Source organism: Panthera pardus, unplaced genomic scaffold (assembly GCF_024362965.1).
Source record: "Panthera pardus isolate Hobbes unplaced genomic scaffold, ASM2436296v1 HiC_scaffold_20, whole genome shotgun sequence".
Taxonomy (NCBI): domain Eukaryota; kingdom Metazoa; phylum Chordata; class Mammalia; order Carnivora; family Felidae; genus Panthera; species Panthera pardus.
Genome location: NW_026526766.1, coordinates 26,650,994 through 26,677,599, shown reverse-complemented (window position 1 = coordinate 26,677,599; position 26,606 = coordinate 26,650,994). Strand labels below are relative to the sequence as shown.

General features: G+C 46.1%; 1 protein-coding gene across 2 annotated transcripts in view; it reads left to right on the top strand.

Moving 5' to 3' along the window:
• The window catches only part of GOLM1 (golgi membrane protein 1), a 57,609-nt gene that overhangs the window by 25,139 nt on the left and 5,864 nt on the right, over window positions 1-26,606 (top strand). For both annotated transcript variants that reach the window (XM_053907842.1, XM_019423511.2), the window contains exons 4-9: window positions 5,001-5,055; window positions 8,583-8,685; window positions 16,326-16,455; window positions 20,855-21,014; window positions 21,704-21,976; window positions 23,493-23,606. In XM_053907842.1, coding sequence (XP_053763817.1) covers window positions 5,001-5,055; window positions 8,583-8,685; window positions 16,326-16,455; window positions 20,855-21,014; window positions 21,704-21,976; window positions 23,493-23,606 — 835 coding nt within the window. The remainder of the gene's footprint in view (window positions 1-5,000; window positions 5,056-8,582; window positions 8,686-16,325; window positions 16,456-20,854; window positions 21,015-21,703; window positions 21,977-23,492; window positions 23,607-26,606) is intronic.

Here is a 26,606-nt window from a genome sequence, read left to right as displayed (position 1 = left end):
CCTCCGCCCCTCGTCCCCTCGTCCCCTCGTCCCCTCGTCCCCTCGTCCCCTCCTCCCCTCCTCCCCTCCTCCCCTCCTCCCCTCCTCCCTCTCTGCAGCAGTGTGCCCCTTCCTGGGGGTGGGCGTGGGCCAGAGTCTGTCCAAAGCCCCCCCCCTCCCCTTGCACGTCGTGCTTGTCACCACAGTGGAAAGTGGGCCTTTCTCTGCAGAGCCGGGGACACCTGGTGACCTGCCTGGGTTATCCTGGGCTCAGCCCTCTCCCCCCAGCCAGCTGGGGTGGAGGATGTTGTTCTTTCTTCACGACCGAGGACAGAAGACAGGTGGCCATTCTGGGTGTAGACGGCAGCCGTGCCCTGCGCATAACTTGGTGTTTTCCCGGATGGGTGTGTTTCTTTTTTCCAAGCTTCACATAGAGTTTTGCTTAATCCCCCCACGACCTTCTCTCACAACTCCGTGGCTTGAGCCCATTCTCCTGCCCACCCACCTTCTGCCTTCCCGGCGGCCCCCGCTGACCGGGTCCTCCTGCTCGCTCTGCTGACTCTGACCCCCGGAGCACACGCGCTCACCCCTGGTCTCCTGTTCACCCCCTGCCCACTCCTGCTCTCTGGCATCCACGCCCTTGCACGCTCATTCCCTGCCTCATGCTCTTTCTGGGGTTTTGCTATTGTTTTTTATTGTGCTAAAATGTGCATGATATAAAATGACCATTTTAACCGTACTTAAATGCACAGTGCAGTGGCGTTAATTACGCTCACATTGCCGTGCACCCGTCACACCAGCCGCCTCCAGAGCGCCCTCATCTTCCCCGGTGAAGCTCTGTCCCCATTAAACACTAACACCCATCCCCCCACCCCACCGAGTCCTGGCAGTGGTGGTTTTACCTCCTGTCTCGGAGTCTGACTGCCCTGCACATCTCATAAGTGGGATCGTGTGGTGTTTGTCCTTTTGTGTTGGCTTCATTTCCCTCAGCGGAACGTCTGATACTCTCCGTCTCAGTCTGTTCCCATCTCCGCACCCACGCACGGACGCTCACTCCTGTGCCCCTGCCGTCTGCTGGACCTTGAATAAGGTCCAGCTGCAGGTTCCTATACTTTCTGGTGTCCTGGGTCTATGCTTAGACCTAGCCTTTCTGAGGACCGTCTTCTTTTTCACTGGGACTTAGCCCCTCTCTGCTGTGTCACATGTGCCTGCATCCCCTTCCCTCTGACTTCTGCAGAAGGCCTGTCTGGGGAGCCGGGTGGCAGTGTGGAAGGCCCACCTTCGTGCCTCCGGGCCCACGCTCGTGCTGGACATCTGCACACGCTGGGCAGGTGTGCTGAGTTCTGGAATTCTTCACGTGGCCCCTGGGCCGGAGGACAGCGTGCCTCCCAGAGGACTGCCTCCCCCAGTATGTGGCCCACAGGGGCCGTGATGTGAGGTGGTTGGGGTTGCTGGTGATGTGAGTGGTGCTGCTGTGAGTGTGTAATCTTAGCCGAGCACCATAAATAAGTAATTGGTGCTTCTTTGCCATTGGACTCACTCTCTGCCCTCCCTCCTTTCTTTCTTTTTAAAAATTTTTATTATTTTTAATAAGAATAAGAAATTTTATTCGAGAGAGAGAGAGAGAGAGAGCAAGGGAGGGGCAGAGGGAGGGAGAGAGAGAGAATCCCAAGCAGGGCTTCATGCCCAGCCCGGTGCGGGGCTCAAACCCAAGACCCTGGGGCCATGACCTGAGCCCAAATCAAGGGTCGGTGGCTCAACTGACTGAGCCACCCAGGTGCTGCTCAAAGCAGATTATTTTAATGAGCCAAACAAATGCAGCAGAGGTCACCTTTTCTCATTTATTACATGATCCGCATCATACTTGCAGCAAGCTTTCCCAAAGTTACGATTTTTAAAAGTTATTTTTGTCTTACGGAGCTTTTAGAGTAATAGAATTTATTGTCAAATTACTACTTTGAAAATTTACTATGAAATGTTGAGCTTTTTTTTTTAGGAATCTAATGTAGAAATAATTTAATCACGTGTACTCATTTCCCAGAATAGAATGGTTATGATTAATTTGTACGTGGGTGATTCATCTGAAGGCCTTCTGAGTTCAGTTTCCAGTTACGCTCTGGTGGCACTTCCTGCCTCCTCGCCTGCTGCTGAGTGTCCCAGGGGACAGTCCACACACACACACACACACACACACACACACACACACTCTCTCTCTCTCTCTCTCTCTCTCTCTCTCTCTCTCTCTCTCTGCAGGAAGCCAGTCAGTACCAAAATGGGAAAAACAGTTGGATTGTTTGGAGTAGCATATGTAATTCATTTAAAAATAATATTGTTTAATGCAGATTTTTTTCTTCATGTTGAATCTCCAAAAAGCTAGAAGCATTTTCATGGTTTCCTGAAAATGATTTAAGGAGATTTTCAATAAATATAAAACTGCACATAAAATATCTTGATGGCGTTTTATGGCTCTTTGCTCATTTACTTCAGCAGAGACTGTACTTTTCCATGCATCACTAAGCAGGCGGGGGAAGAGAACTAAAATGTATTCTCTTTGGAAGAGTGGAGTCACATGAGACGCAGAGATCTCAGGTACTTTGACCACAGCAGTTCCTAAACTTTCCTCACCCCTCAGGTAGTTGCAGACTCCACTGTGGATTTCTTGGAGTGGGTCCAAGGAGAGCAAGTGGAGAAGGAGTGAGTGAAAATGCCATAATTTTTATAGAAATGGTTTAGCCAGGAGAAATCTGCTTTTGAAGATCATCAGAGTGCAGTCTCTTAAGTGCCCCTTTTCTTTCTCTGTTTTTTTTTTTTAATGTTTATTTTTGAGAGAGAGCAAGACAGCAAGCGAGCAGGGAGGGGCAGAGAGAGAGGGAGACACAGAATCCGAAGCAGGCTCCAGGCTCTGAGCTGTCAGCACAGAGCTCGACGTGGGGCTCTAATTCACGAACCGTGAGATCATGACCTGAGCTGAAGTCGAATGCTCAATCGACTGAGCCACCCAAGCGCTCCTCTTTCTTTGTTTTGTGTCAGCCCTGCTGTTGGGAGTGAAGGTGGTTTCCATGCATGTGCCAGGGGGGATGTTCAAGTGTACATTTCCACTGTTGTGCAGCTGAACTCTCACCCTCACCTTGCAGCACAGGGACTCTGGACCCATTAATTGCTAATGCCCCTCCCCTCTGCCAGCCCCAGGGAGACCATCTTTCTTCTTTCTGTTTCTGTTACCGCCCTGGACACAGCACATGAATGGAATGCAACCATATATGTCCTTTGGCGGCTGGCTGATTTTGCTTTGCATGATGTCCTCCAGGTTCTCCCATGTTGCGACAGCATATGACAGTGCTTTTTTTTTCAAGGCTGCATGATATTCCCTTGGATGTAGATGCCACATTTTCTGTATCCAGTCGTCTGTTGAGGGTGGCTTGCTTCTAGCTCTTAGCGGTTGTAAATAGCGCTGCCGTGAACACGGGGGTGGAGATAACTCTTCAAGATTCTGCTTTAAGTTCTTTCGGCTGTAGATTTAGAAGTGGGACTGCAGCAGCAATCCTGTGGTCATCGTTCATGTCTGCAGCCAAACTTGGGAAAGCCTTAACTGAGCTGTGCAAATCTGACTCCCTGCTGTGAGAGCCGCCCCCTCCCCCCCCCCCCTTCTCTGCCGGCCAACTTGCCACTCAGGGCTCTCTTCTCTCCCCCACCCGCCAGAATATCTACAAACACCTCTCTGGATGATCTCTCCCAGAGAGATTAATTGTCCGGATACCATCACTGTGACTTCCTTCCTGTTGTGCCAGGAAATGTTCTGTGGCCTCAGAGCTCCCAAAATAAACACGATTGGTTTGGCCACATTTCGTTTCTGGGAGCACACCCCTGTACTCCAGAAAGCCCTGTACAAGCCAAAGGAAGAGTAGGGGCTGGACAGAGGTCCGGGAGGAAGCTAGAAGCAGCGGGTGGCCTGGTTGTCATTGTCCACCAGTGAGCGGGAACGGGGCAGACACACATCTCTCCAGCCTGTCCGGTGTGCGTGTGGGAGTTTGCAGACTTCGTTGATTGTAACGAGGCAGGAAATGTTCACATGACTGTCTGATGCACAGCTCTGTGTGTGTGCAAAACAACACCTACCTGTGTAAGGTGCTCTACCATTTAATATTTTAGTCCCCTCTTCTTCAGGTTTTCGGTTGCTTTTAGCACTGGGCACAGCCCACAAGCCTGGTATCCTGCTGGGGGTTTAGATCCCAATTTGACAAGTAGTGACCACCAGCTTGCTTTCTGGATCAGGCCTGCCGGGGCTCAGGGTTAGGCTTTGCATGTTTGCTGTGAAGAAAGCCTCATGGCCTTGAGGCTCTTAAGCAGTCTGTGCCTCAGTTTCCTGTCCTTTAAAACGGGATACTCTGCGGGCTACCTCTTGAACCTGGCGTGGAGAGCAAGCGAGTGAGCAGACGGGGAGAGCTCAGAAGGGCGGCTGGTGAAAGCAGTCAGCCGCTCTCAGTCACGGGCTGCTTGTTACGTTATACTCCACACTCCTTCCCTCACTTTTTCCTTGGTTTTCACTGTTCTCCTTAGTCCTGTGTTGTTACTTCCTCCTGTTTTCAGCCTCCCTAGTTTGGTGTAAGCCCTGTGAACCCTCTGTCCGCCCACCCCCCACCTCGGGTGTAGGGAGCCCTTCTTCTCCTCTGCCGACTGTGGTCTGACTTGTGTCTGCACCTGGGCTCCCCCAGAGAGAGTCCGAAGTTTATGGAGGGGAGCACGTTATGGGGCCCAGGTGTAGCTGGAGGATCCGTTTACCCCTTGCTCTGGTTACAGGCTGTTGTTCAGAAAGCAAACCTCCCAACGTGTGAGCTCCTTTTCTGGCTGCAGCACCGTCCGAGTGCCCAGCCAGAGGGCTGTGCCAGATCCTTCCCAACAGCTGCTGGGACGTGGGGGATGCGGGGGGCACTGCCCCCTTTTGTCCAGTAGGAACATCTTATCAAGGCTCTTCTAAGTTGTTAGGTTGTGGGTGTTTCATATTGTGTTTATCTTCCTTGCAGGCGGTTTTAGTGAATAATATCACCACAGGTGAGAAGCTCATCAGAACCCTGCAAGGTGAGTTCTAATCCCCTTCTTTATACCACACATTAGATCTTTTAGGAAAAGCCCATCTTTCCTCTTGTCCCTTTGTGGCGACTCCCATTCTAATCTAATGGGTAGGATCACAAGTGATCAAGTAATCTGTTTTTTTTGTTGTTGTTGTTTGTTTATTTAAATGTTTATTTTTGAGAGGGGGGCAGGGGGGAGGGGCAGAATGAGAGGGAGGACAGAGGATCCAAAGCAGGCTCTGAGCTGACAGCAGAGAGCCCAGTGCAGGGTTCAAACTCATGGACTGTAAGATCATGACCTGAGCCAAAGTCAGATGCTTAACTGACTGAGCCACCCTGGTGCCCCAAATTGAGTAGTCTTTGGTATATTCTTTTTGCTAAACTACAGTTCCTTAAAGAGCTTTTCTTTTTTTTTTTCTTTTTTTTTTAACGTTTATTTTATTTATTTTTGAGACAGAGAGAGACAGAGCATGAATGGGGGAGGGGCAGAGAGAGAGGGAGACACAGAACCAGAAGCAGGCTCCAGGCTCCGAGCTGTCAGCCCAGAGCCCGACGCGGGGCTCGAACTCACGGACCGTGAGATCGTGACCTGAGCTGAAGTCGGATGCTTAACCGACTGAGCCACCCAGGCGCCCCAAGAGCTTTTCTTTTTAAAAACATTGTTGAACGCATTACAAGGTGTTATTGTTGTAAGAATTTTTTTTACCTCAATACCCAGGGTTCTTTGTCTCCCTACTTCGAAGAATGAGGAGGTGGACACAAAATGAGCAGTGGGCAAAGTTTGTTAAAGTGTAAGATCAGAAAGGAAGAATAGTATGAAAGCTCTCTTTACAGAGAGAGGGCATTCGAAAGTGAATGCTTGAAGACTGTAGGCGAGGGTCCTTGTTTCATAAGGTTCTGGTCACACCGCCCCATCCCTTCCCCGTTATTCCTTCTCAGGTCCTACCCTTACTGACCGGGTAGCTCTCGGTGCTGGGTTGTCCATTCCTGATTGGCTCGTTTCCATCGTGTTGGTGGGGGTGGCATCTGTGGCCGTCCATTCCCGATTGGCTCATTCTCACCGTGAGGACCGTTCCTTGTGGGTCATACGTTTTAAGGTCTACTTGTTTTCAGTTAGGTCTTTCGTCAATTCCTGAGGGAACCTGAGGGGGAGTAGGTGGTGTCTGTTACATTCTTAAGGGGAACCTGACGCCCTAGGGGGTTTGCTGTGGTCAGACCCTCCCAGCATTGTTCCAAACTATGTGTTTTTCCCCACCCAGGGGCCTCACATCCTCTTTTTCCTTTCTGCCTACTGAATCCTGTCTATTCCTATCATGTTATGTACACAAGAATTCAGATTGTCACCTTTTGATAGGTTAAGAAGTATATAGAACAGATCACCTTTCATACATATGTGACATATATGGCATGTGATATGTATAATATATATGGTATATATAGGATTTCTTTTAATGGGGCCACCTCCAATTCAGAGTTTCTTTATGAAAATTGTAAAAATGATGCAGCCCGATTCCATTTCTTTGCTGCCCTGATTCAGCTTGGCAGTCAAGGCCGGTGTTCTGTCAGGCCCTAGGAAGCAGCGGTGTGGGTAGTAGTGGGGTGAGCCCCTCTGTGCTTGGCTCCCCCTTCTGCTGGGACTGGGGGCCCACAGCCCACATGGCCACAAGACAAGCCTGGGGAAAATCACAGAGCACTGGGTCCCGCGAGGGCCGGCCTTTGCCGTGGGTAGGAAACTACTCCCAGCAGCCCGAGCCTCAGTTCCGCCTCTGCACGGGAAGGTTCATCTGGAGCCACAGTATCCAGAGTGGTGGCCACGAGCCGTGTGGCCAATGAACACCTCAAATGTGGCTCATGGGAAGGACAGAAGTTTACATTTTTGTTTAATTTTCAGTAATTTAAGTTTAAAACTGAAACTTGACTCCATTATTGGGAACGTTAAATGTTTGGGGGGCAGCTTGGGTATATATCAGTCTACTTTTCAAGGGTAGATTCTGTGAAAGCTCACTTCAGATCATGAATTCCCAGTGCACATTTAACGTCTGCATGGGGACGTGCTGTAATTGTCCACACCAGATTTCAAAGACAGCGTGAAGGAGAGAATATAAAATATTCATAATTTTTTATATTCATTCTGTGTTGGCATGATAATGTTGCATCGCTGTTGGGTTAGATCAGGTGGTTTATTAAAGTTAATGCTACATCTGGTTTAGTTCTTAAAACTGTGGTTTACTGACGTGGCTTGCATCGTAGTTCTGTTGGACAGGGCTGGTCTAGAATTCTAGTTCCAGCTCTGCTTCTAAGGATCTGAGTAGGAGAGACGCAAGGTCACGTGGAGTTGAGTGGGTTACTTGACTGCCGGGGCCTTTGCAGAGTTTCCTTGTCTTGTCTGGCCTTTTGAGATTCATCCATGCTATGGATGTCAGTATTTTTATTCCTCTTTTTGCCAAGCATTGTTCCCTTGCCCCATACTTGGTTTGATTATGGGAATTTTTTTCTTAAGTGAGGTTTCCTGAGGTGTGATTTACTCAATAAAGTGTACCCTTTTGTAGGGTTCTTTGCGTCCCCTGGACCACTACAGTTGAGACCAGGCCCTGTCCCTCCAGGAGGTGCCCCCCTAACCATTTGTGGTCAATCCCCTGCCTCAGCCATCTGCTGGGTGGTTCTACAAACCCTGCAGTTTGAACTCTTAGAAGATGTCCTAGCAATGCTTGTGAGATGGATCGTCGTTGCTGTGTGTTTCGGCATTTCGTGGAATCCTTCGCTTTTATTTATTTCCCCCCCCCGGAGAGCCCTGTAGATACGGGGTTATGAGGACAGACTTCCAGGATGCGGGTGTGTGTCCAGGGCCGTGTCCCGGACCCCGGTGGTGGCCATCTGGCCACTCTGCTGTCACCTTCGTGGCAGCTTCTCTTTCCTGCTCAGCCTGGCCCTTTGTCAGCTGCTGCTTTTTCTGCAAGGCTTTTAGGAGCCCAAGGTCAGGGCAGCAGGGATGGGCTGGTGCATTTCCTCAAGGAAAGCTGCTGTTTCCCAGACGGGGTTTGGGTGGTTAAAGGAACACAGGCCTCAGGAAATTGCTGGTGTGGGTGAGTCGCAGGAGGGGCCGCTGGCAGGGAGCCTGGTGGCTGAGGTTGGGGTCCTCCGTGAGAGACTGCTTCTCTGAGCAGATGTCCAAATCAGTGTTTCACAGGCTGGATGAGTCTGCTGCAGGCCAGGGGACACAGTGGCATGTGTCACCTTGTGGGACAGCTCGTAGGATGTCTAAAAAAGAAACAAGTGAATAGAACCCCCTGACGCTTTTGAAGGGCCAGAGGTCAGGAAGATTTAAGTGAGAGGTTTGGAAAAGAACCTAGGTGCAGATTTGGGTCGGGTTGCTGATTTCCAGGGCTCCTCCATGGTTCTGGAATGTTCTGAACCCTCTCTCCTTCCCTCCTTACTCTCCTGTGTGCCACCGCCCACTGCGTTCTGATGTGTCTGCTGTTGTCGCGATGGCTGTGCCTGTGACCTGCGCAATTCTGGGTCCTCCTCTTGGCTCAGACCAGTTAAAGGCCCTGCAGAAGAATTATGGCAGGCTGCAGCAGGGTGTTCTCCAGTTTCAGAGGAACCAGACCAACCTGGAGAGGAAGTTCTCCTACGACCTGTAAGTGCGTCTCTACATCTAGTGTGTACCCCTCGGGGGCTGATGTGTTCTGAGCAAGGGGGCGGGCGCTGGGCATAAGCTGGGCTCCCCCTTCCCGTCATGGAGCACACAGGCTCTGCGGGAGGTCCAGTCCTTCCAGGGGAGTCCTTTAGAACAATGTGCTTTATTACTTAAGCGTGAGCAGTGCCTCAGAAAGCTGTGGAAAAGCCGGTGGCTCATAATACAAAGTAAACAAGAGGGCGGTGCTCCTTAGAAAGAAATGACTTTGTCAACACACTTCTTTTTTTATAACAAATTTTTTTTAATGTTTATTTATTTAAAAAATTTTTTAACATTTATTTATTTTTGGGAAACAGAGAGAGAGCATGAGCAGGAGAGGGGCAGAGAGAGGGGGACTCAGAACCTGAAGCAGGCTCCAGGCTCCGAGCTGTCAGCACAGAGCCCAACGCGGGGCTCTAACTCACAAACTGCAAGATCCTGGCCTGAACTGGAGTCAGACGCTCAACTGACTGAGCCACCCAGGCGCCCTGAATGTTTGTTTATTTTGGGGGAGAGAGAGAGAAAGAAATCATGGGTGGGGGAGGGGCAGAGAGAGAGGGAGAGAGAGAATCCTGAGGAGGCCCGGGGAGTGAGCCCACAAACTGTGAGCTCATGACCTGAGCGGAAACCAGGAGTTGGCTTAACCGACTGAGCCACCCAGGCACCCCCTTATCAACATACTTTGTAAAGTTACATTAAGTTTTAAAGTGCAGGCGTACTGGTGGTTAAGTTAATAATCAAAAGCCTTTAAAAACATTTTCCTGAAGTGCTCAGATGTGTCCCAAGTCCATCTCCTAGACTGAATGGCACTTTGGCATAATATCAGTGATTTGTTTCTGGGTGTCAGCATTGTGGACGTTCTGTTTCTGTGAGATTTTAGTGTCTTTCTGAATTTCTGCAGTGACAATGGAGTACTTTTATTTTTCAGCTTTACTGAAGTATGATTGACGATCATTATGTGAATGTAAGGAATAAAGTGTGATATTTTGATATGCGTGTACCTTGTGAAATGATGTCCCAAATCAAGCTAGTTAACGATTCCTAATCCTTCTGTGTGTGTGTGTGTGTGGTGAGAACACTTACAGTCTTCACTCTCGGCAAGTTCCAGGCATACAGTATGGTATTAGTCACCACAGCCCCCATGCTGTCTGTCCCGTCTCCAGTTACAACAGTCTGTTTTAAGCAGATGACTTCCATTGCGTACAAAAACCCTACACTTTTACTTCTCAGAGTATTTTTATGATCACAACAAAATGATGAACTTCTAGAAAGTTAGCTAGACCCCATAGTAGGATAGTATAAACCAACTTAGAGACTGGAGAGTAAGTTGTAGTCTGTGTATTTTTTCCCCATAAAGGCAGAATAATTCCAGTACAGGGGGTCTGGGATTCACAGGCAACCAGCCACTTAGGAGCCTGATCCTCTCTTCCATTTGCTGACTTCTCCCTAGTCCGTGTTCGAGGTCATACAAATTTTTCACGTAATTGTAGTCACCAGTAGCATTTTAAAATCATTTTTTCCACTTACTTGCATTAGGTATAAATAAAAGTCTGTACTGCTCCAAAATGTTGTATCGTTAAAAATAGCTGGTTAATATTCTACGATGTGGGGGCACCAAATTTAATTCACGATTTGCCTGTTTGGATATTTAGGTTACTTCTAAGTTTTGGTTGTTATAACAAGCTTGACATCAATACGTATAACTTTAAAAAATTATTATTTTGGATTATTTCCTTCTAAAAAGGACTCACCTGTAGGTTTAGTGTTTTGTAAATTGCCAAGTTGCCTTCTGAATAAGGTTCCTCACCCTGCCCTCGTTAGGATTCTGAAGTCCTTCCAAAAGATTGTCCCCCCGCAAAGCAATTTTTTCCTGATTGCTTTAAAACCAAATACAACTAAAACCAGGAAGCCCCAACTACGTAAATACTCAGAGGACCTGCACCAACAGTCAATACAAAGGAAACATAATTCGAAAATATGCATATGGGTTGCCTGGGTGTCTCAGTCAGTTAAGCATCCGACTCTCGATTTCAGCTCAGGTCACAATCTCATGGTTCATGGGATTGAGCCCTGAATTGGGCTTTGTGCTGACGGTGCAAAGCCTGCTTGAGATTCTCTTCTCTCTCTCTCTCTCTCTCTCTCTCTCTCTCTCTCTCTCTCTCTCTTTCTCCCTCTCTGAAAATAAATACACATTAAAAAATACACATATGAAAACTTACTCAGCTAGGCCAGTGGTTCTTGATTTTGGATGGCAATTCTGCTCCCAGGAGACCTTTGGCAATGTCCAAGGACCTGATGCTGAGCATCCTATGATGCACAGGGTGGGCCCCACAACAGCATCTTTTTTCTGGCCATAAACACTAGTAGTGCTCAGCAGAGAAACCCTGAGTTAGGCTAGTAATCAACAAGATGCATTCAGACAGAAGTAAAGACTGCCCCAGTCTTATTATTCATCCTTAAAAGATACCCTAATGCACATTTTCCATCCATTGATTGAAATAGGATAAGCCATTAATGGCCTCACTTGATAAATGTTGACCCAGATGAGGTTGGCCCAGCCGGAAATCAGAAATCAGCCAGGCCCGGGGAACGGGGAGGGCAGCTCTGCTCCCCATGGAGGAGCAGACAGTGAGCACAATGGCTGTGCGTGCTGGCCTCACTCTTTTTCTCTTAGGAGGTCGGAAGCTAGATCGCAGCTCTTTCTAGCTGACCTCGTATATTGCAGTGGTTGTGCCCAGAGGCTTGTCCCAGATACAGCAGGTTTCGTGGGGATGACGTTTGTGGAATGCTGGAAGCTAGAATGAGTTATTCTTAATTTCTTTGAAATACAGACCCATTCTGAGAATCTGATAAAAAGTTACGGGCACCTTGTGAGCCATATATTCAAAGTTGTGCATTCAGTTTGTGGGACACCTGAAGCATACCTTCACCCCCTGTGAAGACACCCTGTCTGGCCTAAACCTTTTATAGAAGGCAGTCCTGGCAGTGAAAAAGCCGACAGCAAGGCCAGGGTTCCTGATGCACAAGTTAATATTCTTTCTTTAGGATCAGAGGCGGCCCGCATCCCCACTTCTCACGCCTGCACCTGTGGCAGACATCACTAAGCGATCACTGTATTGATCCACACACTGCTTTGCAGGCTCTCTCCCCAGAGCACTTAGGGTTGCTTTCTCACATGAACTGCTTGTCGTCTCATCTCCACACCATGAGGAAATGGTTCGCAAAAGCTACTGCTGGAATGCAACAGCACCAGTCGATGATCAGTGCCCTGGATGATCGGGTGACCCGCCTTGTTAGATCCCTGTACCGTGTACATTCCATTTACAGCGACTCCACCCGTTACAATAATCACTGGTGGTCGAGTCCTGTGTGTCTCTCCTTTTAGCTCTAGTTAATGACTGAATGTTCACCACATGCGTGGAAGAGCAAGCTTACCCGAGGCTTTCAGGAAGTAACACTATCACAGTCCACATGACCTGCGACTTAGAATTGGAGCTTCATTCTGAGGTTGTTCCCTTAATGCTGTTGAGCTGGAATGTGGAAAGCTGACCTTCATCCACAAGGCTGGGAGGGAGAGAGGCTCTTTGTACTTGATTTTGGCAGGGCTGAGAGCAGGTGAAAACAGTACATTGTTTCCCATTGGTAGGACTTTAAAGGCTCAGGAATGGCTGTGCACCTGTTCACTTGCTTCTGGGATATCGTCTGATAACAGTGAATTGGAATGGTTAGTACTTTGAGGACAGAGATATCTCTTTTTGTTCTCTGTGTTGAAGCTACTGGTCTATCACCGGGGACTCGTGTGTTTGTAAGAATTTTATTTAAATGAATTTTCCAACAAGCCTTCTCTTGTTCTGTAAGCTGTCCAAGGTCAGGAAGTCTGGCTTTCATTGATGCCCTTCTTTCCCTGTGGGTCATTGAGAGCCACTCAGTCCTTTGAACTGAAGGGCACATTACAGGAGTTCCAGGCTAAGTGCACCCATACCTGGCTCCGAAAGGCCTGTGACTCAGAAGAGGTGGCCATGTCATAGAGGTCTGGCACAGAGCCAGGAAACCCCAAGTCCCTCCTGGGTTCAGTCTTGTCACTTTCTGTCCTCTGGCTCTGGTCAGTGTCAGACTTTCAGATCACCTCCCAGCTTCCTTATTTGTACAAGTGGGTAATTCTCCCATCACTTTTCAACCCTGACACACAAGATACTCTGAAAATAAATCCTATGCAGAAAGCTAACTGTGATGCTTCAGAATATCTTAGCTAAATAGGGGCTCAGTCTGAATTAGATTATATGTTCCAACAACAGCTCTTTGACACCAGCTGGGTGGGTGTCCTCCAGCTCAGTTCATTTTTATTTTTATTTTTTAAAAATAAATCTTCAATTTTGGAACAGTTTTAGGCTTACATCGTTGCCACAGAGAGTTCCTGTAAACCGCAGAGCCATTTTCTGTATTGTTAACACTCCTACATGGATGTGGTGTACTTGTCACAATTAATTAGCCAGTGTGGATACATTATTATTAACTAAGGTTCATACTTCATCCGCGTTTCCTCAGTTTATCCCTGATGTCCTTTTTCTTTTCCAGGATCCCCCATTAACATTTATTCACCATGTTTCCTTAGAGTCCTCTTGCCTATGACAGTTTCTCAGACTTACTTTTTATAATATTGATAGGAATACTGGTCAGGTATTTTGTAGAACAATTTCCAGTTGGGCTTTATCTGGTGTTTTTCTCATGGTTAAACTGGGGCAACACATTTCCAGGGGAAGGCCACCGAAGTAAAGTGCTGCTTCCATCAGCCTGGTATCAAGGGGACTTACTGTCCATAGGGCTTGTCACTCTTGTTAATCTTTACCTTACTGAGGTGGGGTCTATCAGGCTTCTTCACCATAAACTTACTGTTCGCCCTCTGTGCTGCCGTCTTAGGAAGTCAGTGTGCGTAGCCTACACTTGAAGATTGGGGTGTTATGCTCCATTTCCCCTAAGGGCAGGATGTCTACATAAGCTATTTGAAATTTTCCTGCACAGGAGATCTGGCCCTTCTTTTTACATATCTGATTATTTATATCAGCGTGGATTTAGGAATATCTATTTTATACCTTGGGTTATAATCCACTACTATTTTATTTATTTTTTGCTCACATTGTTCCAGTTTTGATCATACTCCCAGCAGTGTGCCCCGCCCCCCCTTTTTTTTTTTTTTTAATTTTTTTTTTCAACGTTTTTTATTTATTTTTGGGACAGAGAGAGACAGAGCATGAACGGGGGAGGGGCAGAGAGAGAGGGAGACACAGAATCGGAAACAGGCTCCAGGCTCCGAGCCATCAGCCCAGAGCCTGACGCGGGGCTCGAACTCACGGACCGCGAGATCGTGACCTGGCTGAAGTCGGACGCTTAACCGACTGCGCCACCCAGGCGCCCCATCCCCGCCCCCTTTTTGAGCACTCCGTGACATTCTGGCACCAGAAGACGCTCCAGACTCATCTTCTGTGTATCCTAGAATCACCCAATCAACCATGTCTCTGAGGAGCTCCTGGTTGCTTTTTAGTTGGAGAGTGGTGCTAAGAAGCCAAGATCTGGGGACTGGGTGTGTTTGTTGCTGCTGGGGTGGTAGTGTTTCTGGGCCCTATCAGCTACAGAGTAGAGAGACCTGTGTGTGTGTGTACTAACCTGGGTTATATGCAGACATTGATAAATGTTTCTGTATGTTTCCAGCTGTATTCACATTAAACCAAGCATGAATTCATGACGGTGTCTCCAATTCTAACCCTTTTAAGTTAATATAATAGTATATAATTGAATATGTTCTCAACTTGGGACTGTATGCAATCATTAATATTTTGTGGCTCAAAATATTTTGAAACTGCCTATGGAAAAGACTGGCCATTGCTTCTCTAAATCTGTTACTTTTTATCCCCCAATGTAATTCTGCATTCCTAACCCTCCTTTCAGTTAAGTATGGCCCAGTGACTACATTCTGGCCAGTGGGGAAAGGTAGTGGTAGCGTGGGACTGTAGGAAGGCTTCTGAAGATGAGGACAGTCCACCACACCCTCCTCTCCTTTCCCTTTCCTCTTCGTTTCTTCCTGCTGCCTGGGACTCACACAAGAAGGCTTGGACTCTTCACGGACACCCTCTGACATCACCCCATGGGGAGAGGATGCGTTCCTGTCAGGTGTGGGTGGAAACACGGGCTTCCCACGTGCTCTCCAGTGACACCACCATGGTGTTCTGTGGATCCGAGGTCCCTGGCCAGTCTGCCTTCTTCTCTCTACTGTTCAGTCCTCTTATGTTTGTTTTAAATACAATGCCCAGGGTTTTTAGTTGTGCTTAATGGGAGGACTAGGGAAAAATACATCTATTCCATCTTTCCGGAAGTGGAAGTCCAGTTGGATTTTGACACTGTCCAGAGTTAGCACAGACCCCACAGGTTACAACGGGCTTTGGTCCCAAGACTCTCCCCTCTTCACATGACACCCACAAGTTCTGGGTGTCCCCAGGCCACCTGAACTCTGCTTCCTGTACTGCTCGGGGTTGATAATTCTCTAGAATGATTCACAGAACTCCTCAAGCACGTGCTGTACGTACAACTGCAGTTTTATTATAAAGGATGTAACTCAGGAACAAGTTATATGGTAGAGACTTGGTTTTAGGGCATTTGTGGGGGAGACAGCTCCTTTCCTAGTGGAATTCGGTGCTACCTTTCTAGTACATTGGTATGTTCACCAGCTGGGAAGCTTGCGAAGCCTCATCACCCAGAGATTTTATTGGAGGTTTTATTACACAGGCACAATTGATTAAATCATTGGTCGCATGGTTGAACTCCATCTCCACTTTCCCCATTCCCTGGAGGATGGGGGTGGGGCTGAAAGTCCAACCCTATAATCATGGGATTGTTTCCTCTGGCCACCAGCCCCCATCCTAAGGCTTCATGAGCCAGCGAATTAGCATAATCTGAGGTCTGGTCCAGAGAGACTCCCTTTGACTAACAGAAGACTCTCCTATTACTCAGGAAATTAAGGACTTTTAGGTGCTCTGAGCTAATAGCTGGGGACAAGACCAAATGTATGTATTTCTTACTATATCTCAGGTTGTGTATATATTTTTAATTTTAACTTATTTTAGAGAAAGCATGAGTCAGGGAGAGGGGCAGAGAGAGAGAGAGAGAGAGAATGAGAATATCCCAAGTAGGCCCCACACTCAACATGGAGCCCAATGTAGGACTTGATTCCACAACCCTGGGATCATGACCTGAACCGAAATCAAAAGTCAGACACTCAACCAGCTGAGCCACCCAGGCGCCACAACACAGATTGTATTTTTTAAAATACTTTTTTTTCTAACCAATAAAATTCACTTGTTTTAGAACAGTGTGACAAATTTTTAGTGAGTTTCAGTCAACTAGTTTTCTTGCCACTTAATAAGTGAAACACACATGTTGCCCTGCGTTACGTATGCTCTTGAGATACAGAGCTGGAAGCAGGAAAACGATGAGCTCTGTCTCTTACTGACACAGTGGATTCCATGGTCGTGGCAGGAAACACTTGGTGTATAGACACATCCCTAAATATTTGTCTTTTTTTTTTTTTTTTTTGCTTTCTTTCACCAAAGGAGCCAGTGCATCAATCAGATGAAAGAGGTGAAGGAGCAGTGTGAGGAGCGAATAGAAGAAGTCACCAAAAAGGGAAATGAAGCTGTCGCTTCCAGGGACCTGAATGAAAAAAAGGACCAAGGCCAGCAGGTAATCCTCGTTTTGTTCTGTCCAGAATTTCCAGAAGGCTTTCCTCCCCTCAGTTCAGACATTCACTTCCCTTATCTGCTGTCTGATTTGCTCTTACCTCTGCCGTCCCTGGTAGGTTTGGTTCCCTGAGACATACCAGCCTTGTCTCTGGACGCTGGGACTCTGACCGGGTATGCCGGGCTCTGACCCGACCCCGTGCTCAGGGCTTTACCAGGGTGACTTTACCAGGGTGACTCCACAGCCACCCTGGGAGAGAGTTGCTGTTGTTCTGTTTTGAAGGCCCTGAGGCTCATGGAGATGGTTAAATACTGTGGCCCCTGCACCAGCTGGTCAGTAGGGGGGCCCGGAGCCCATGTTGGCAGGGTGCGTGAAGTTTGGCCCACGAAGCTGCTGCTCGAAGCCTTCAGGAAATCTTTGTTTGTTAGTTTCAACTATAACCGTTTTATTGAGAGGTAATTTTCATTCCATACATTCACCCATGTAACAGTCACAATTCATTGGTTTTTAGTATATTCAAAAGTTGTGCAACCATTACAGTAAATTTTAGAACATTTTCATTACCCCCAAATAAACCCATAATCGTTAGCTTTCCCATCTCATCCCTAGAAAACCATTAATCTACTTTCTGTTTCTATAGATTTGCCTTATCTGGACATTTCATGTCAGTAGAATCATATATGTGGCCATTTGTGTCTACATCCTTTCACTTAGCATAATGCTTTCAAGGTTCGTCCATGTGTTTGTATGTATGAATACTTCATTCCTGTTTATGGCTGAATAATATCGTGTGTGTGCACCACACTTTATTGATTCATTTGTCAATTGATGGGGATTTGGGTTATTTCTAGTTTTTGGCTTATTATGAATAATGCTGCTGTGAACATTCATGTAGACATTTTTGTGTGGACCTAAGTTTTCATTTCTCTTAGGTATATACCCAGGAGTGGAATTGCTGGGTCATATGGTAACTCAGTGTTTAATGAGAAACTGCCAGACTGTTTTCAAAAAACAATCACACTCTTTTACATTTTCACCAGCAATTTGAGGGTTCCGATTTCTCCACATCCTTGCCAACTCTGGTTATTATCTGTTGTTGTCATTATAGCCATCCCTGCGGGTGTGGAGTCCTATCTCATTGTGGTTTGTATTTGCATTTACATAATAACTAACATTGAACATCTTTTCTTGTGTTTTATTGGCCATTTGTATATCGTTCTTGGAGAAATGTCTTTTCAGATCCTTTGCCCATTTTTTAATTGAGTTTTTTTAATGTTTTATTATTATTATTATTATTATTATTATTATTATTATTATTATTGAGAGAGAGACAGACACACACCAAGCAGGAGAGAGGCAGGGAGAGAGGGGAACAGAGGATCTGAAGTGGGCTCTGTGCTGATAGCAGCTAGCCCAATGTGGGACTCGAACTCACCATGAGATCATGACATGAGCTGAAGTCGGATGCTCAACTGACTGAGCCATCCAGATGCCTCTGATTGAGTTATTTTATAATTGAGTTGTAGGAGTTCTTTATGTATGTATATACATACACACACGTATGCATATATATATATATATATATATATATATATATATGCACACACACATATATATGTATATATAGAGAGATATCAGCTATATGACTTGCAAATATTTTTTCCCATTATATGAGTTATTTTTTCACTTTCTTCATGATGTTCATTGAAATATAAAAGTTTTTTGTTTTGATGAAGTCCAGTTTGTTATTCTGTTGCTTTCTATCCCAAGGTCATGAAGATTTATAATTTCTTCTAAGAGTTTTATAGTTCTTAGCTCCTACATTTAGTCCTGTGATCCATTTTGAGTTAATTTTATGTATATGGTGTGAGGTAGGGGTTCAAATTTATTCTTTTGCGTGTCAATATCCAGTTGTCTCTTGGCACCTTTTTTGAAAAAACAATTCTTTCTTCCACTGAATTGCCATGGCACCTTTGTTGAGAATCAATTTACTGTAAATATGAGGGTTTATTTGTGGACTCTCAGTTCTGTTCCATTGGTCTGTTTGTCCCCTATGTCAATATCATACCACCATGATTATTGTAGCTTTGTAGTAAGCTTTGAAGTCAGGAAGTGATGAATCATCCAACATTGTTCTTTTTAAAGACTATTTTGACTCCTCTTTGTTGGTTGACTTTCCATATGAATTTTAGGATCTGCTTGTCAATTTCTTCAACAAAGTTGGATGAGATTTTGACTGAGATTACAGTGACTCTGTAGATCAGCTTGGAAGTATTGCCATCTTAACAACATAGGACATCTTTTGTTCTATGAATGTGGGATGTCTTTCCATTTAATTAAGTCCTTTAAAAATCTCTTTCAAACATTGCTTCTCAACCTTTTGGCTAAGATCAAGTGTAAAAATCTCTTTCAAACAATGTTTTGTAGTTTACAGAAGTCTTGCACTTTTTTTTGTTCAGTTTATTTGTATCTTTTATGCTATCATAAATAGAATCGTTTAAATTTTATTGTCTTACTCATTGCTAGTGTATAGGAATACAATTCACTGTTCTATATTGATATATATATATCGTATTGCAGCCTTGCTGAACTTCTTTATTCTAATATTATTTGTTGGTGTGTGATTCCTTTGGATTTTCTGTGTACAATATTATGTCACCAAAAAAGAGAGATAGTTGTACATTTTCCTTCCCAGTCTGGATGCCTTTTATTTCTTTTTATTGCCTAGTTGCCCTGGCTAGGGCAGTGCTAAACAGAGGTGGAAGGGCAGACATCCCTGTTCTTGATCATGGAGAGAAAGCATTTGGTTTTTATCATTAAGTCTGATGTTAGCTGTGTGTTTTCATAGATGGACTTTATCAAGCTGAATAAGTTCCCTTCTGTTCTTAATTTGTTGAGTGTTTTTATCCAGAAGAGGCATTGGATTTTTGTCAATTTTTTTTTTTTTTTTGCATCTATTAAGATGATCTTGTGTTCTTTTGTCCTTTATGTTGATATATTACACTGAATGATTTTTGTATGTTTAACCTTACATTCATGGGATTTATCCCACTTGGTCATGGTATATAATCCTTTTATATGTTGCTAGATTTGATTTTGCCAGTATTTTGTTAAGGATTTTGGTGTCTGTATTCTTAAGAGATATTGGTCTGTAGTTTTCTTGTCTTTGGTTTTGGTATCAGGTAATATTTGTTTCATAGAATGAGTTGGGGAGTATTCCTTTCTCTTATTTTTTGGAGGAGTTTGTGAAGAGCTGGTATTGATACTTTAAATGTTTGCTAGAATTCACTAGTGAAGTCATCTGGGCTTGGGCTTTTCTTTGGAGGACATTTTAAAATTACTAATTCAATGTCTTGTAAGTCCACGCACATTTCCTACTTCTTGAGTCAGTTTCGGTAGTTTGTATTGTTCTAGGAACTTGTCTGATGTCATCTAAGTCCTCAAAGTTGACATGCAGTTGTTCACAGTATTCTTTTCTAATATTTTTGTGTAAGGTCTAATATTTTATTTGCATTTATTTTATTTTTGATTTTAGTAATTTGAGTTTTCTCTTTTTCTTGTTTAATCTAGCTAAAGGCTTGTCAATTTTGTTCTTTTCAAAGAATTAACTTTGATTTCATGCATGTTTTCTGTCGTTTTTCTATTCTATATTTCTTAATTCCTGCTCTGACCTTTATTATGCCCTTCCTTGTTTTAGGTTTAGTTTGCTCTTCTTTTTCCAGTATTTTAAGGTGGAAGATTAGATTACTGTTTTGAGATCTTTCTATTTTTTTTCCTTAATATAGGCCTGCAAATTTCCCTCCAAGCACTGCTTTAGCAGCGTCCCTTAAGTGTGGTATGTTATGTATTTGTTTTCATTTTTCTCTCTTATTTGCATTTATTGTTTTTTCTTTGATCCACTGGTTATTCGGGAGTGTGTTGTCTCATTTCTACATATTTGTGAATTTCTCTAATTTTATTGTCGTTGATAATTGCATTCCATTGTGATTGACATCATACAAAGCATGTTCTCCGATCATTTCAAATTTGTTGAGGATTGTTTCGTTGCCTAAGTATGTTTCTCCCTGAGAATGTTCCATGTGCATTTGAAGAATGTGATTTGCTCTTGTCAGGCCAGTGTTCTATAGAAGTCAGCCTGGTGTGGTTGGTTTATAGTGTTCGGGTCTTCCTTGTCCTTGTTGATCTTCTGCCTACTTGTTAATACAGTATTGAAAATACTTTCTGGGAGGTCTTAACCTCAGAGCTTGGATTTATGCCAGCTGGTAGAGCACGATCGGTGTATATCATAGCATTTCTCAAGGTTTCAGTGTGTTGACTGTCAGAAGGACATCCACTCCTTGCTTGGGATTGTTGTGAGGTTAAGGTCATGGAGCCCCCTGGCCGTCCTGTGCTCCTGTTTCAGCTCCGAGCCCCCGACGAGCCTCAGCCCAGGCCACAGGAAGTCGACCTGCCCCAGGCAGAGGTGCCACCAGTGAAAGGAAACGTGCCCAGTGATGGCGAGCCCCAGACACCAGCCCCCAGTTCTGAGGTGGCTGTGGATTTGAGGAGACGAGGTGAGAAAGGTGAGTGAAGCTTGGTAATTATACACGGAAGCCCTCTGCAAAGCCATGTGATGACAGCTCGTGTCCAATATTTGTGCACGGGGCCTCAGGACAGAGTGTCCCTGCTGGAGGCAGTTGGTGAGCTGGGTTTGGGCTGCAGGAGGAAGGTGACGGTCTCTGTGGGCACCTGGAATTGGCCCCTCCCTCTCTTACCTCTCGTCCCTGTAAACCAAGTGCCTTGTTCTTTGGCAGCTGTGTAAAGAGAGGCCCAGGCCGTGCTTTATTGAGGACATCAGCGGGACTGTGGGATTACGGGGAGATGGCTGAGTTCTGGGCAGCTGTCACTGGGAACCAGGGGCTGCTGTGTCCCTGTGGAATGACTCCGTGGCGGCTGGCACAGCCCACTCCCAAGTACTTGTCTCCGTTATTGCCATCAGATAACCTCAGCTTGTTGGTTGTCCCTGTAATCAGGATAACTGAGTCCAAATTTTTTCCCTGAAGCACTTCTCTCTTCCTCATGGGTCTGAAGATGAGCTGCAGGTTGAGTGGCACCTGGAGTCTTTACGGAGTCACAGAGTAAATTACCCAGTTGCTCCCCTAGCCACAGCCCCTGGGAAGGCTCCAGAAACTGAGTGGTATGAGGGGTTGTGTTTTTGTTCCAATGAAAGTAAATGCTGGTGAGGTTGCAGTGAACGGTGTTCTGTGCACAGAGGAGACCAACGAGATTCAGGCCGTCGGTGAGGAGGCTCTTCAGAGGGACGGGCCGGGGCTGCCGCCGGCACCGCCGGGCCCAGAGCAGGCGGCCGATGAAGACAGGCCTGCGGGTGGAAGAGGCACTGGGGAAGCGGAGGCGGTGGGCCACACCCCGCGGGCGCCAGCAGCCTTGCTGGAGAGCCCAGAGAACCAGGACACTGAGGACCTAGAGCGGGACCAGCTGGTCGTCCCCGACGGGCAGGAGGAGGAGCAGGACGCTGACGAGGAAGGTGCGTGAGCTGCTCTGTGGGCGTCCGCAGACTCCTTTCCTCCAGCCATCCCCTGACACTGGAGGGGCCCCTAGGAAGCTTCCCGAACAGCAGTTTGCCATCTGCTGGTCTCATTCCTTGGGTGTCTTACTGAGTGGGAGGCGGGAGGGAAGAGCTGTGTGCTCGCACCAGTTGCAGGTTCACAGGGAGTCGGTGGGGGGCGGGGGGCGTCTCAGTGGAAGGCCTGACGTGGGTGCTAGGTGTCTTGTGAACATAGCCCACGCTGGACCACACGCCTGGCCTGCGTCTTCCGCAGCCTCATGTGGTGTGGTGTTGCCACCGGTGCCCTGGGAATGGAGGGAGGGATGACTGGGTAGAGGGGGTTTTGTGCCGATGTGAGCATTGCAGCAAAGTGACACGTGACTCCTCCCTCTCTGGTTTGGTTGACTTTTCTTTAAAGGCTCACGAAAGTGTGGGAAATGGAGATCAGCACAGTATCCTGGGGTGTACTTGGGTCCCTAAAAGGTGTGGAAGACTTCACTCCTGGCCGGGCCAGGAACACTTAGGAAGAGAAGATACCTGTCAGTGGGATGACCCACTAACAGGAGTGGGGAATGTGCTTGTTTGTGAAAATTACCTTGATGTTCTATCGATCTAATTTGTATTCAAGTTTCTCTTTCTGAGGAATGTGCTCTCATGAGGGTGCAGTTGAAGAATTAAAAAGAAAAGGAAAGTCAGGGAGCCGACCCAGTGGCACTCAGGTTTCAGACTGGCCGTGGAGCATAACAGCTGAAGATTGGTTCGAGGTCCCGCAGGGCCTGCAGGATACACGTCATCCTGGGGCATTTGTAGTGACCTGATTTACAAGAAAGTGGCAAGGGCCAAAGGCATGTGCTTCACTTCCATGTCAGGCAGTGAGCACAGGGAAACATACCAGAGTGAAGTCTACCAATATGTGTGTATGAGACATTCATGTGAAACCCTATGAATGTGTCTCTTGAACACATTTCGTCCTGATCTTTTCTGGTTGTTCTCTGCGGTGCTGACTTTAGTGATGAATAGTTGAATTGTGTAGGCAGGATGGAAAAAGCCATCCTTCGACTCCCAGTGGCTGCTCTATTTCCTTCTGTCAGAATCACCAGCCCTTCTGTGGAGGTGCCGTCATTAACTAGAAACCTGTTGTTTCCAGCAACAGTGGTGCCTTCCTTTAACTTTGAGTGGATTGTCTCTTCAGAAAACTGGAATATGGGTTTAATTCATTAGGTTCCTCAGTTCCAGCCCTGAGTATTGTCCTGTGTTGAGGGCCATGGTTTATATGGACTCAGAGTTTAATTGGACAGAACATAAGTAGAGACCTCACACCTGCTGTTTGTTCGGGCAGCAGGCACACAAGTCCCCCCTGCTTCCTGAGAGGTCGCAGAAAGACCGGATCATTAAGCTGTGACCTGGAAAACCCCAGTCCTGGGCTCGGGTGCCCCTGTGGCCTCGAGAGAGAAATGATGTGGGTTGTGTGCTCTGTGCCTGTGCTTGTTTGCAGGGAGAAACCAGCAGAAGCTGGGAGGAGAGGAGGACTACAACATGGACGAAAATGAGGCAGAATCGGAAACAGACAAGCAGGCAGCCCTTGCAGGGAATGACAGAAATCTGAATGGTAAGAAGTGTAGTGGAGGCGGGGGTGGGGAGGTTCGCCTTGCATTTCCCCTTGTGGTCCTTCACTTTGGCAGTGACTAAACAATGCGTCCCAACATTACTGTTGTAAGTAATCCATCATTTGAAGGAGACTTTCTTTTCTTCAGAAGCCTTTAAACATCGTGCAGTGGAGGGAGGGGATGGCAGAGAAGCCCAAGATGAAGACCTTTCAGAAAATCTACGTGTTCAGGGGGCTGAAGCCCTCGGGTATCAGCTGGAGCATTTGTCTTCGTGACTTCTAGGGGTTTCCTGACAGAATGGCTAGGTCACCACTTGATCACTCTGTAGCAACAGTCAAAAGGCCTCACTGTCTGCACAGTACTTCCAAGCAGCTTTTTATAGTGGCACTTTGTGTTATTATTTTGAATTTTTAAAGGACGCAGGGCAGTGGGATGTATCAGATTCTGGATTTGTCCATTGGCTTGTGATTGGATTCCGGTTGGACATCTTGTAGCTGTATGTGCCCTTCTTGTTTCACACCGGGAGGCACATACTGGTTTGGTGACAGCACTGCCTGCCAGGTCTCGACATCGCGAAGGTCCATCTTCCCTTTGTCACTCAAGGGGGATGCTTTGAAATGGTGTGGCTTTAGCATCCATTGGACACCCTGTCTACTGGTGGCTTTCCTGACCCTGTCACCCTTCACATCTATTACCTCCTGTTCTTGAAGGATCCCTCCGACCACATACTCTTGTTTTAGTATCCTGTGCTTCCTTGGTTCCCTTTTTTAAAATTCATTTTTCTGTCAGATTCTTGGTGTTTCCTTTCTTAGTTTTTAAGAGTTCTTTTATATGCTAGGGAGATTGCCCTTTATCCGTGATGTCAGTTGCAAATACTTACTCCCAGTTTGATTTTTGGTTTTATATAGTGTCTTTCTGCCATATGACTTTTAAAATCTTTTATGTCCTCCCCTCCCCCTTCTCCCCATCCTCTAGACTTATCCCCTATCCTGATCTTTCTAGTCGTCGCAGACTTTGAGTCTGGAGTTCTCTCTTGTCCCACAAGAGAGTGGATGCAGAATTGAATACAAGAGAGGCTAATGTCTGGGAGGAAACAAGAACCCTAAGAAAGGGTCCTTGCTCTTTTTTTGTTAGGATCAGAAGGCTTACAAACATGATGTACGTGCAGAAAGAGACAATGAAATAGTGATCATTAACTCGGGTGTGAGATAGGTGGTGTTAGGGGTTTGGGTCAATACAAAACAAAATCCCAGTGCTGAGCAGATGGCTGTTTATGGCAGGCACCAGGTGCTATGTCTGTTTATCTTAGCTTTTCTAGGGACTAAGACAGAGCATGCTACCTCAGGGTCAACAAGGTATTTTTCTCACTAATTAGCTCTGGGCGTTTTCACCCTGTGGCTTTTGCACCCTATGCTTTTACTTAATGACTAACCCTGGGCACTTTCGCCCTGCTGCCGTGGCTTTCCGCCTCTACCTGTTTTCGAACAGACACTTTCTTTCTGTGGAAGTGGCTTTCCGCTCTGTGCTTTGTTCTACGATGAGCGCTTTCGTCCTGTGGCGGCTTTCCGCCCTAAGCCTTGTTAACCCATTGGTGCAAACTCAGAGAATTCTTAAACTTATTCCCCACATCTAGTAAGCGTTTTCTTGCGTTGCTTTATGGGTTTATTGCTCAAGTGGGTCTCCCTGAACACCATAATTTAGTTTTTCCCATTTTCTTAGAATTGATTCATCTTTAAGTCTCTCTCAGTCTACAGCTTCCCCTTCCATTCCTTTCCTCCATTTGCCCTGGAGTTTTCCACAGTCTATACAGTGCTGGTTATATATTCATAGTACAACTTAGTATGTTCTTATTTCTGCTCTGTTTCCTGTAAATCAGCAGCTGATATCCAGAGGCTTGATAAGACTCTGTTTGAGTTCAAGCCTGTGGTAACATGGTAGGCAGTGGTATGTTCTTTCATCAGGAGGCAAGTAATGTCTTTGTTTTTGTGATGGAAGGATCAGTTGATGTTCAGTGCCTTCCTTAATTCTTTGGTGGTGGTGTTCTAATTGAACCATTTCTATTTCATTGGTTGATTAGGATATTTTTATAAATAGGCAAGTCAGTGGTTTTAGTCATAGAACGTAGGATAAATGCTTTTTATTTATCAATTTTCACAAAAACGAATTATTTTTCCTGTTATCCTTTGAAGGCGATGATTTTACATATACAAACTTAATGGATTTAAACCTATTTTGATGGGTTTCATTCAGTTGTATTTATTCTTTTTGAAGTTCAAGTTGTCCCATCTTCTTTGACTAGTGGGACCTTCCCCACTTTTATCTGCTTTTCAGGTCCCTTGTCCCTGCTCAGCCTCTGCTGTCCTTCACACTCAGCTCTCTGAGTTTTCTTTTTTTTTTTTTTTTTTTTGCTCGTGGGGCTCTATGTGGGAAGGAGCCCCAGCAGATGAGTTTCAGAAGTTCGTGGGGCTCAGCCTCCCCCAGCCCCCTCGTCTTTGCCATGGCCACTTTGTGGTCACCTGCTGTGGGGGTGGCAGAAACCCTCTTGCTTCAAGCGGCAGTTTGTACATTGGCCCAGTACTTTCTGGTGTAAATGTGTTGCCTGTTTGGGGTTCTTTTCTCCTCTTCTCAGGTCCATCAGGTGCTCCATTGCTCCCATTTTTTTTCTAGACACTATCTGCTGCTGTTTGTCTCTGCCTGTGTTTTGGGGTCTGCAGGATTCCTTGTCATCTACTCTTGCTGTGAATGTCTGTGGTTTTTGAGTTTTTTAATGTAGTGGCTTCATGTGGGGACCCAGAGATTCAAAAACTGTGCCACTGTTGTCACTGTCTTTCCAGGATCATCTGGTTTTATATTTTACATTTAGATCTCCGATTCATTTGATTAACATCAAATGTATTCAAGTATGTGGCACAAGTTTGGGTCCAATTTTCTTTGTCCGAAGAGCCGTTCATTTGGCCCAACACCATCTCAAGGCTAGTGATTTGAGGCACTACCTTTACCAA